This window comes from Helicoverpa armigera, chromosome 6, assembly GCF_030705265.1.
Source record: "Helicoverpa armigera isolate CAAS_96S chromosome 6, ASM3070526v1, whole genome shotgun sequence".
Classification (NCBI taxonomy): Eukaryota; Metazoa; Arthropoda; class Insecta; order Lepidoptera; family Noctuidae; genus Helicoverpa; species Helicoverpa armigera.
The window spans coordinates 11,327,558-11,340,193 of NC_087125.1; the positions used below are offsets into that span (position 1 = coordinate 11,327,558).

The 12,636-nt window shown below is 36.1% G+C and overlaps 1 protein-coding gene across 2 annotated transcripts in view; it reads left to right on the top strand.

Moving 5' to 3' along the window:
* The window catches only part of LOC110382286 (uncharacterized), a 118,778-nt gene that overhangs the window by 72,266 nt on the left and 33,876 nt on the right, over positions 1–12,636 (top strand). For both annotated transcript variants that reach the window (XM_049852172.2, XM_049852174.2), the window contains exon 3: positions 3,783–3,886. In XM_049852172.2, coding sequence (XP_049708129.2) covers positions 3,783–3,886 — 104 coding nt within the window. The remainder of the gene's footprint in view (positions 1–3,782; positions 3,887–12,636) is intronic.

The following is a 12,636-nucleotide window of genomic DNA, read 5'->3' on the forward strand; positions in this document are numbered from 1 at the left end:
AGGGATAGAATTTTAACATAAGCCTCACACAAGTAATGTCAGGGTCCTATCTAGTCTCCAATAAGCAAAACAAGCAATAAATAAAATACTTATTGGAAATGGTCGTAGTTAAACGTTGACTTGAATTAAGAACGGTACAGGAAAGTCCCCTGAATTAATGGACAGGTAATCAAAATAAAAGATATAAGAGGTATTTGAGTAAGGGTGAAATGGGGAGAGTGTGAAAATGCTCATCATTGCATTTGAGTGTACTTTTGTTAGTTAAAGGTAAATGGTCAAACGCTTACCCTAGGAAAGGGTGCTCGGAACTATTTAAGGGCTGAGGCGCGAGGAGGGAAATAATTTGAGAATTCGTAGAGTTTGTAGATATTTGGCTCTATGAATCTATCTTTCATTTTCACTCTACATAACTATCAAAATCTCTATTTGTCAGCACAAAATCACACTACGATATTTACCTACAACTTACAGCAGTTAGAAACCTGCGTATATCTACTGCCATATCTTTGACAGAAAAAAAGAACGAAAAGCTTAAAAAAATAACGAAAAGCTTCTATTTTAACATCAAGCTTATAATAAAATAAACATGGATAAATGGACAGCACTAATAACAAAACATAATTACATTAATTATCTCCAATAAATCATAATAATATGCGCGTGTATGGTGAACAATAATAATTATTATTTTCCTTTTACAATACAGCGAGTATTAATGCTCAATCCTTCTCCGTGTGAGAGGAGGCCTGTGCCCAGCAGTGGGACGAAAAAAAGGCTGTAACGAGTACGGTCAATAACAATAATTATTTTCCTTTACAATACCCTTATTACCTCTAAATCCTTACACAACAGTACTTGGGGTTCTAATTAGCAATCACATAACTTAATGAGTTAACCCTTTACGCTTATAGGGTGTTAACCCTTGACTTACATAGGTTTAAGTGGTGAACGCCGGCGGAATATTAAACATTCTGCTTCGTATATAGAAATTTATGCATGCTTGCTGAGATATATTCAAAGGTCTAATGGGTTAAAATGGCAGAACAGACTTACAAAAGTCTGAACTCGGAGAAATGGCACAACTGACTGATTAAAAAAATATTTGTTGGAGATGTTTGAAATAGAAGAAATTAGGAGTTACAATCAACTAACATTTTACATAGTGAAAGGTTATGACAAATGGGGCACCTCCTGCTTTTTGGGAAGCCGTTTAAAAAGCTTTAAAAAACATCAAAGGAACGAAAAATCTTGTTACACTTGTTTTTCCTTTTTCTTTGTAATTCGGTAAAACATCAGCATGAAAAACCATTGTTCGCGAAGCATTAATTTCCCTCTAACGCGATATTTAATTAATAATTTATTATTTAATTATGTTCTAACACGAGCCCCTAGTTAGCACTGTCTACAAACAGCAAAACTTTCAGAAGGTTAAGTCCATACAAACTGTTCTAAATATGTACAGTCAACTCCACGTCAGTGGTAACAGTTTTATAGGAAAATCGTGCTTATTACTATTGAGTTAAGGTGCACGACAGTTACCACTGATGTGCGGTCTACCGTACATACATAATTTTGTTGTCAATTTGTATATATTTAGAAATGGACCATCAGAAAAAAATGCCGGTTTAAGCTGAGGTTATTCATTTGCAAAATAAATATTTTCATGACATTTCTCAGATTATTTTAGAAATCAACTGATATTTAAATAGATTAAATCAAATAAAAAATTATGTACTGAAAACTTCCTTGAGATTGGAAGACTTTGCCGGGGCTACGGGATTGTTCGAAAGAGTTACCGCGGCCCTGGTACATAAAAGGCCAACGACGGAACGCGACGGTTTTTAGTCAGTAAGAGTCTGACACTCCCTCACCACTGCTAACCCACAGCGGGAGGGGTCATTTGATGATTTTTGACGACGTTAAAAAAAAGATTGGAAGACTTTAATAACATTAGTTACTGCTAAGAGAATATATTATTAAAAACTTCTATTTAACTTTCAGTGTTTGTCCTTCTGAATTAAACTTTTCAGTGCCACCATACAAGTTACTAACAAAGCTAAATTAACACGAAATTAAACTGAATTCTATTAACACATACGTGATGAAAATTCACAAAGCCGTCTTTATGAAGTCGTACATTTTTATGACTACCCTCGTCATGTCTCTTTTCTGTCTAATAATTAGTATGGTATATTATATTGTAAAGCTTATATAAAATAAATTATATGTCCTTGGTTTTTCTATTAAACCCTGAAAAGCTATGAAAAAAAAATCGGGATTATTTAAAAAAATATTTTATGTTTTTTGTCCGGCTGTCATCGAACATCCTTTACAGTCGTTACGGGTAGTCAGAAGCCATTAAGTCTAACACCAGTCTAACCAAGGGGTATTGGGTTGCCCGGGTAACTGGGTTGAGGCGGTCAGATAGGGCAGTCGCTTCTTGTAAAACACTGGTACTCAGCTACATCCGGTTAGACTGGAAGCCGACCCCAACATAGTTGGGAAAAAGGCTCGGAGGATGATGATGACTTGTTTTACGTTTCACTGTTCATTCCTTCACAATTTACTCCTATAACAACCACATTTATGTGCACTAGTATAAACTCCTACTATTCAATTGATATTCAAGCGACTTGCAAGCAATAAATTGTTCTAAAGTACTCATGAGACTTCATGAAGCACTTAATTCGGAGATTAAAGTGCTTACTGAGCAATAGACTGTCACATATTACAGTTACATAGTTTCTCACTGTTCTTGTGTTGTGTAGTCGTGGTAAGCTAGGGGGTAAAGAGCCAACCTCTCGAGTATGAGGGCGTAGGTTCGATTCCAGGTCAGGCTAGTACCAATGCAACTTTCCTAAGCTTGTATATACTTTCGAAGTATATCTTGGACACCAATGACTGTGTTTCGGATGGCACTCTGTACTTGTAGCTTTAATAACACTGCAAACTAAACAGTCGGCCGACAGTCGCCCGATGGTACGCAACATTTTTTTTAAAATAAATCTTGATTCCAATCAGAATTTTCAGTCAGTCTGATACAGCTAAATACCTGATCCTTGTTATGTGTGTACTGTCTGTGCGTATTCATCTTTATGATTTATGAGCCCAAACAATCGGCCGACTAGTACACTTAATATTTATATGAGAATTACTTAAGGATGTATGAAGGAGCTCTTATGTGTATTAAGGATTTATCATAATGATTATATTATGGAGCTTTTCTTTTCTATTATGATCAGTAGAAGAAAGTACTTACCTACTTACAAGTTTGTTTCGCTTACGGAAACTTCTTTACGGACTTGTACAGTAAACTGCACATCAGTAGTAACTGTCATGCACCTTAACACAATAGTCATAAGTACGATTTTCCTATAAAACTATTACCACTGACCTGAAGTTGACTGTACATAACTATAGCAAAACATAACTATAACCGATTTAGTTCAATCGATTTAGCTGCTTTAATGTTATTCGTATGTACGAGTACTATAATATTAGTTCGGATCTCCTCCCGCCTGCGGTTTTACCAGCATTCCGTTGGGAATTACCTACTCGGTAGACCTGGATAAATAGTAGTCCATAGCCTTCTTCGATAAGTAGGCTAACTTAAACACCAACATTTTCCCAACCAATCCAGTAGTTTTTGAGAATAGCGCGTTTAAGCAAAGAAACTCTTCAACTTATTAATATTATCATAGTACAGAAATTAAGCCTGTGTCTGTATTTCCTATTGTTACTTTAAACATTGTTGTTAATAATATCTATTTCGTTTGTTATAGATGTACAGGCGTGAATCATTGCAACTTTCTGCTGTATGAGGACTTTCCTCCGTCGAAGAGTTGGTCGCCAGGAGCTGTGTTCATTAAATATGCTTGTTTTGATGGTAAGCAACGTATACAAGTTGTATTTTTAACCGACTTCCAAAACAGGAAGAGGTTTTCTTATGTCAGATAAGACATCAAGGGAGAAGATGGCAGAAATAATAACTGTAAAGTCACGTTTTCTTTGCGCAATATAGGATTATTGCAGAATTATTTTGAGTTCTTTATCCCAGCGAAAGGTCAGGATTTTTTTTTATACTTTCATATTTTTGGTTTTGGAAATTGCACCAAATATAAACCAATTTGAAACCGGCTATTGCAGTTCAAAAATTGTTCACATTCATGTTATTCTGACATCTCGCAGTGACGGCAGAGCGGTGTTAATTAAACTACTGCGTCAGATGCGCAGAATGGATAACATTTCCACGTATAGTCAACGACAAAAGTTTTTACTCAAAAATAGGCATTAAATTGCACAAAATGACATCAAAACCTAGGCACATTTTTGGTATCTGTTTTTAAAAGTAATTTTGAATAGTTTTATCCTGTGGGTAAAACATTTTTGCACCACTTCATGTCTTCTATCTGTAATTAATAAGTCGGTATTAAGTTCTTAAAACTTTTATCTTCAAGTCTGCGTTCACAATACGTTCAAAGACTTTTCTCCTTGACTGTACTTCGGCTAATTAGTCGTGAAACGAAAATTGCCGGGAAAATATAGGAGCACTAAGTACAGTACGCAGTGGTATTTTGCATGTAAGCTGGATTCCCGTTCTGAAAACATCCGCAAAGCTTGTAAAATACATAGGATACTTAACCTTACCTTATATTTATACGTAGGAGGTCTACATAAAAATTATCTACCTTAAAAAAATACAACTGAGAAATGAAATCAAGGTATAAGTCATCATCTTCCGAGCCTTTTTCCCAATCATGTTGGGGTCGGCTTCCAGTCTAACCGGATTCAGCTGAGTAGCGCTTTACAAGGAGCGACTGCCTATCTGACCTCCTCAACCCGATACCCCTTCGGTAGACTGGTAAGAGAAGGTATAAGTACTAGTCTGAACCGATTGAGATTAAGCTTCGATAGAAGTCAATTTTTTTACCTTTCCCTACATACAAGTAACTAAAACCAAAACGATCCTAAAACTGACCCCACATAAATAATATTTTTCACTTCACCATCACCCATAATAACTTAATTTAATAGACCAATACAATTTAATTAATTAACACTCCCATAAAAATATGTTCCACAGAGCACATGGCGTTACTAGGTGTGAAATTGATTTATATTGCAACAGATGTATTACATCACGCCTAAAGTGTTATAGGGTACAAGCCATGTGTTGGGGTGTAAATTGCAAGTTTAGTTTGTCATTTTGTATGTCTGTGGTTTTGGGTTTGAATGAACTGCAAATGCCTAGCTTATTTGGGAAAATCAACTACATATCAAATCAAGTCAAATCAAATCAAAAACTTTTATTTCTGGCTGCATTGGTCCATAGATATATACCTTAAAGACTAACATAAATATTATATTGTACAAAATTGCATATTTATATTGGGGTCAGCTTCCAGTCTAACCTGCAGCTGAACTGACCATTGTATCACTTCCATATCCACTGCCTATCTGATCTTCTCAACCCAGTAACCTGGGCCACCCTTTACCCCTCGATGAAACTGGTTGTTAGACTTTCTGGCTTTTAATATATTGATTTTCAAATGACACCAATCAATTGAATATGCCTTCCGAAATACGTTCATTTGTTAATTATAAAAAGTCATAATTATTCATAAGAAATATTCAAATACTATGCCAACTTAATTATACGGATCTATATTTAAATATTTACAGAACTACTATTTTACAATTTTATTTACATATTTACAAAAATAAAAAAGGGGGAAAAATTATACGTATTTTCAATCTATATGTTCGTGGGAACATCTAAAGTAAAGCAAACGCCATAAACTAACTGATAGTTTGATCGTCCTCACTATGTCAAACACCAACTTTGAATACCCAAAGCGAAAATTGACTGTAAATCTATTTCAACAAGAACAAACTTTGCCAATCCAACTTTACTTCTAAAGCAACAACAATTACAACACCATATACCATTGACAGTACATTTACCCCTGGGAATCCCATGTGCTTCCCATTGTTAAAACAACCAGTTTATATAGACCCATAGCACGATGCTCATTTTCGCTGTCGTCATAGACTTTTGTACGACGCGTACGAAGTGCAGGGCTCAAGTTATATTGGTACTTCTGTTTGCCATAGCATTGACACATTTTACCCCGAATTGTTAAAATATCAGTAAGTTGGGGGCAACTAATGGAGTATGGCAACATACAGTTGTCGTCACGTGCGCGCGATTTCAAAGGAATTGTACAATTTATGTGGTCTTTGTAAACTCATGTTTGGGGGGTGTTATCGCGTGCCTTTTGTTGTTTGGGTGAGAATTTTAAATATCGAATGTTATGTTGGACAAAAGAATGTCGATATATCGATATAGTGCCCCAACATAGTTGAACATAGTTGGGAAATGACTAAGCAGATAATTGTCTTCGTATTTCTATATTTCCATTGTTAATATTTATACAATGAAGTTTCAATGTTGTTAAACTTGCTTTTGCTTCAACTAAAAAACCTTGGTGGATAATAGTTTTTCTCATAACCATTCTACTCTCAAATAAATAACTTTTGAAGCTTAACTCAAAGGTCTGATGAACCAAACATAATGCAACATAATGCATGCATCTCTCACACAAGTAACTTTGCAAACCCACGTAAATCCAGCAGGAATAATGCATAAAGTTCACTCGTTATGCACTAGCTTCATGCAAACTGCACTTTGAATAGCCAACTTGTTCCTATTATGGAAAATATTTTTTCATAACAAAAGAGGAGAAAGGAATATTTATTCGAATGCATATTAGAAGCGTAAATTGAAGATATTGTCTGCACAAATGCTGGAAATAAAAAAGTAGGAAAGTTTTGTAAACTGATATTTGCAAGCTGAAAGCTTTTCATATTTTTAGAGTATTCCGTACTAATATAAAGCTGAAGAGATTGTTTGTTCCATGGAACCATCTAATCGCGTTAGAAAAAATCTTTCAGAGTTCGTCTAATCGTTTGACCTATGGAACCATCTGGTCGCGTTATAAAAAATCTTTCAGACTTAGATAGTCTATTTATCGAGGAAGGTGCAGTACGTCGATTCTATAAAATTCAGACAACAACTCGCATTTCACTTCGCTATTCACTCTCACTTCGCATTCGGTTCAAAACGTTCTAAAAGTCATCTCATACTTTATCTGTCAAAATCTCGAGTTTAATTTAGTTCAACTCGCAAACACGCTCGCAAGAGTAGCGCTAGTGTAGTAACTCACGGCGGATTCAGATGCGAAGTTTAGAGTGAAATCTTATAGAATCACACTGCAGATAGCTAAATAGTTACTATGGCTATGGATACTTTTATCTATTTTCTGAGTGAAATACATATTTGCTTTTCAAATATCGTTCAGTATTCCGAATGTGGGTCAAAACCAGTTCCAATATAGGTCACAATCACAACCCACATTAATAAAACAATTTTCTGTTTTTTCATTCAATGGACATTTTGGTGTCAGTGTATATTATGCCCATTCGTTATAGACCACAATGGGTATTACCATAAAATGATGGATGTTTTCATATTATTCGCAATAATATCGGTTTTATGAATGGCTATTATTGCAATATTAATATTGGGTTCCGAATGGAACAGTTATTATTTTTGTATGCTTATTAAGAATGTGGGTGACGGTGGTTCATTGTGATTAAATAGATTTATTTTTGCAGAGGGTAAGAAAATAGCAGGAACCTTTCTAATGAATCCAGAGATTTTTTTTCTATTGAAAAAGAAAATCTGCTCTGGTTACTAAAAAAATCAGGCACAAAAGTGTTATAACCACAAAAAAAAAATATGTCTGATAGACATAAGGAGCTGTGTCGCCGAGTCATACAAAAACAATGTGCATGTATATTTACATGCACAAGTATGCCTCACCGGCTTTTTCTTATTCCATTCCATGCTTTCTCATCTTTACCAAATACAAAAGCTAAATAACAATAGCAAAGTTGATACATGTCATTATTGTTACATAATATTATAGCACTCGTCTCGCATCTCGCAGCACTGTCATACCTTGCATGCACCCTTATGAACAACAAGCGTCGTGTGTGTCGAATTCCGGACACGTGCGATCTACTGCTACCCTGATTGGCGACACAATGCGTCTATCCTCCCCTACGTACACACGCTGGCAAAAAAATTGACACAATACTCTACCCCTACGTCAGGGTTTCTTAAACTTTGCAATCATGGACCACTTTCACAATTTAAATCATTCCACGGATATGTGAAAGAATATTTTTAAAAAACCTTCGTCGTTTCGCCACCCAACAACTACAATGTCTCGTCGAGTTTACTACACAATTTCACAATACATATGTTTAAAATCTATTAACTGACCTACTGCGGACCCCTGATGCACATGCTACAGACCGCTAACGGGTCCGTGCACCCCACTTTGAGAAACCCTGTCCTACGTACACTTACTGGCAAATTTTTTTGGTCCCCGCGATAAAGTGATGGACCAATTTTTTTTGCCAATATAGGTTAGGGGTGTGTATTGTTATGTTAATATTTCTTTTTTAATTGTTGTGGTGTTTATTTGGCTTTCGATCTAGATCGTCGCGTTAGTGCAGGTGGCTTATTGGAATAGGTTTATAGATTATGAAATATTATATATGCATTTGTTATAATTTATGTATTCGTCGATTATGTAATAAGACAATTTCTGTCATAGTACTATTAAATACATAAAGTGAACCTCATACAAAAACTGTAACATTAATAGTTTATTAGATTTCCCTTAGAACTTTGCTTTAAGGAAAAAGATTCGATTTACCAGCTGATTACAGACGGCATTAACAATGAATCGATGCAAATACATATGTTCCTACATATAACTTTCCCATTCCTACTCAATTGATTGCAAGTTACTACTAGTAGCTTGATAACTAGTGTGTTCTATGTAATTGTTTGAGAAACTATTTCGCTTGTGGGGTTGCAACGATAATTGCTATTCCCACCCTCGCTATAAGAACATTAAACTCACATCGAAGGACTGCCAATCGTACGCTGATTTTGGAAACGATAAAAACGATGTTAAATGTACTGGGGCCACTGGTGGCTCGGGTTGTGTGCCTTATCGCTCAGTTTTCACCCTTGATCATCCAACTTCTCTTTCTGCATCTTGATCTGTTAGGTCCTTTTCCTAGTTAGTTCACTTTTAATCTCTTCAGTTTAATACGCTTGAGGAGTCTTCTTGTTTGTTTGGTTGAACGTGCTAATCTTTGAAACTATTAGTAAGATTTGAAAAAATATTCCGATTTATTTATTTATTTAAGCTTTATGCAACAAAAATATTACATAGGCGGACTTAATGCCATAGGCATTCTTTCCAGTCAACCTTAGGGTGATGCAGAGAAAAACATGGTAGGTGCATTAGAAAGTAAAACGAAAACTTAATGAAGAATAAACACTAAATACTAATTAAATACAACAATATTAATACAAATAACAATAAATACATACATACATACATATATACATATAATATACCAATAAATTAGAATGATGATGATTCTGCCAACGATTTCTTAAGCAAGTACTTCCGCACAGCACTCTTGAAAGATTGTTTGCTGGGTGACTTCCTGGTTTCTGAGGGCAGCGCATTCCACAGAAGGATAGCTTGAATGTGAAAAGAAGAGTGGATAGTGTCAGAGGTATGAGAAGGACAGTGAAGAAGAAGATTGTGAGAAGAGCGAAGATTTTTGGAATGACCGGAGCAACGGTATTGAAAATGAGGAATTAGATACGAGGGGGGAGTAGGAGAGTTAAGTAAAGAGTAAAGGGTCGTCAAGGCACGCATCGATCTTCTCTGACGAATGGACATCCATTTCAATTGCGTCCTATACTCAGAAACATGATCGTACTTCCGCAGGTTGAAGACGAATCTTATGCAGTTGTTGATGAGCCGATCAAGTTTGTTGAGCAAGTCCGCATTGAGGTCGAAGTAACACACGTCACCATAGTCGATAATAGGAAATATTAGGGACTGCACAAGCATTGCTTTGGTTTTCGGCGGCAAAAAGTTTCTTAACCGATTTAGATGACGTAAGGTTAAAGCTATATTATATTTTATTAGGCTATTTAATATATACTATGTATTATAAAGTTACATTTTATATCCAGGACACAACTGCAACAGGGAAACAGCTGGATAGTGGTATAGGTAAAAGATGATCATCATAAACCACCTACAAGTACATAATGAAACCCAACGAAGCCTCAAACATTTTTAGTTAACCAAATAAATCCAGTACTACATAACTGAATATTTTCTACATAATCCTGGGCCACGCACCATTAATCTATCAAAGCGATCCCCGAACCGAATCTGTCGATGAGATTAATCTGCCGAGCCGATTTCGTTACTGATAAAAATGGAGATTATAAATAATTGGATATGGCGTATTTTGTGGGGAAATTAAAGATGTTTTGATATATGTGCTCTGAAGGGTAGGAAAAGAATAGTATTGGGGACTAATGTAGATTGCAATTTATGATAACGTACCGAACGTGGCAATGCAGTGGTTTTGGTCACGATCCCTGCCGACTGTGGTGCGAATGAGATTTTTAATGCTTTATTGTAAATTAGTTTCTGCCAGCCGTCTTACCTGGATATAGTTGGCCCCACCTATTCTTTCTCATCACACGGGCTACCTACCACTAAATGAAATCGGCCCCGTGGTTCAAGAAATTAGAGCGTTTAAGCAAACAAACAGACTCTAATTAAATTATTATCGATATCCTAATAAATTACAGGAAAGAAATAAATAATATTTAAATCTCTTCAAAATATTTAACCGTAGGAAAAGCTCACTTAATTATAAAATAAGTTATAAACACGGTTTTGCTTAAAAGCGTCTTCGAAGTAAAGTAAAATATTTTCCGTCTTACCACAAAAACTTTTAAACGTTAGTTTATGCCTTGTCTAAAAAAATTTCAAATTATGACGTTGACATATGGTTCATTTTGCAGCCAAAATTTTATTAGACAAGTGTAAAACAGGGTTTAAAGTTTTTGTAGTAAGACCATTTATGTCTTTTCTCGAAGCTTGCCAAAACACAGACAGTAATTTGTATTTAATTTGGGTTTTATGTTAAAACTTAGCAAATAGCTGTTGTTAAACGCTCGTCATAAAAATGAAATATAATGAATACGCCTCACGAATGATAATTTTATGCGGAAAGACAACTTTTCTATAAGTTTATAACGATACAATTTGGTTCCATACAAATTGGTTCTTTGTAAATTCTTGCTTAAACCAAATAAAGTAAAACTGTAAAATAAGGATTTTATAAAAATAAATATTTCAATAGTTCATTTTAGCACTGGTAAGTGGAAACTGTTATGTCAATCGAATTGCACTATACATCACTATATACCTTGACCGAGCAAAAGTATTTCTATATGTCAGGTAGGTAGTCACGATTGAACTTAACCAGGCGAAAGACTAATCAAACTTAAGACATGCTATAATGATATTTTATTTATGTACGAACTGCAATCTTAAAACCTACGATACAAACCGTAGGTAGCTCATATACATACATGTAAATGACGCAATCTCACTTCCAGTGAATCACATATGTAAACAGCTATTGCAATAATATTTCACCACCTCACAGAATCCAGACGAGAAATGGGATATACTATGAGCAGTTAATACCAACGTCATAGAGTAATAAGTACTGTGACGTCATTCCACGTGGAGCGTTTTCATAGTGAACCATATAGACGACTAGCCGTTATCCCGCAGTTTCACCTGCGTCCCGTGGGAACTACTGCAAGTACTGGGATAAAATATAGGCTATAGCTCAGGAACATTGTAGCCTATAGGTCAGGGAAAGAATTTTGGAAATCCGACCCGCGGTTCCAAGGATTACACCCACATACAAACTTACAATACGTCCGGTTAGACTGGAAGCCGACCCGAACATAGTTGGGAAAAAGGCTCGGAGGATAATAAACTTATAATACTTACCTCTTTATAATATTAGTAAAGATTTCAATAATATTTCACCACCTCACAGAATCCAGACGAGAAATGGGATATACTAAGAGCAGTTAATACCGACGTCATACAGTAATAAGTACTGTGACGTCATTCCACGTGAAACGTTTTCACAAGTAATGTTCTAGAGTGATGATGATGTCCTCCTAGCCGATTATCGGCTACGGCGGCTGTTCTCATGTAAGGAGGTTAGCCAACTACGCAGGACATATTATAGTGCACGAGCATTTTGCGCAGACACAGGTGCACTCCCTATTCCTTAACTCTCATAGCCCGATGGGACGGTAATCCGACACGACCGGAGAGAGATCAGGCGCAGGACCGACATTTACGTGCTCTCCGATGCACGGGTGTATCAATCACCAGCTTCCAGGCTCCGGGCTGCTTTGTGAAAGTCTTCTAAAACCCACAAAGCGATTTCGGCCCGACTCGGGAATCGAACCCGAGACCTCGTGCTCAGCAGCCGCACTTGCGACAGCTAGACCAACGAGGCAGTAGTTCTAGAGTATCTGGCTGCTGTCGGTGGGTAACGCCCACTCTATATATGTTTATGTTGGAGCTTAATATAACATGTACTTTGTGAACATCTTAAACAAAGCAAACAGAAGATGCA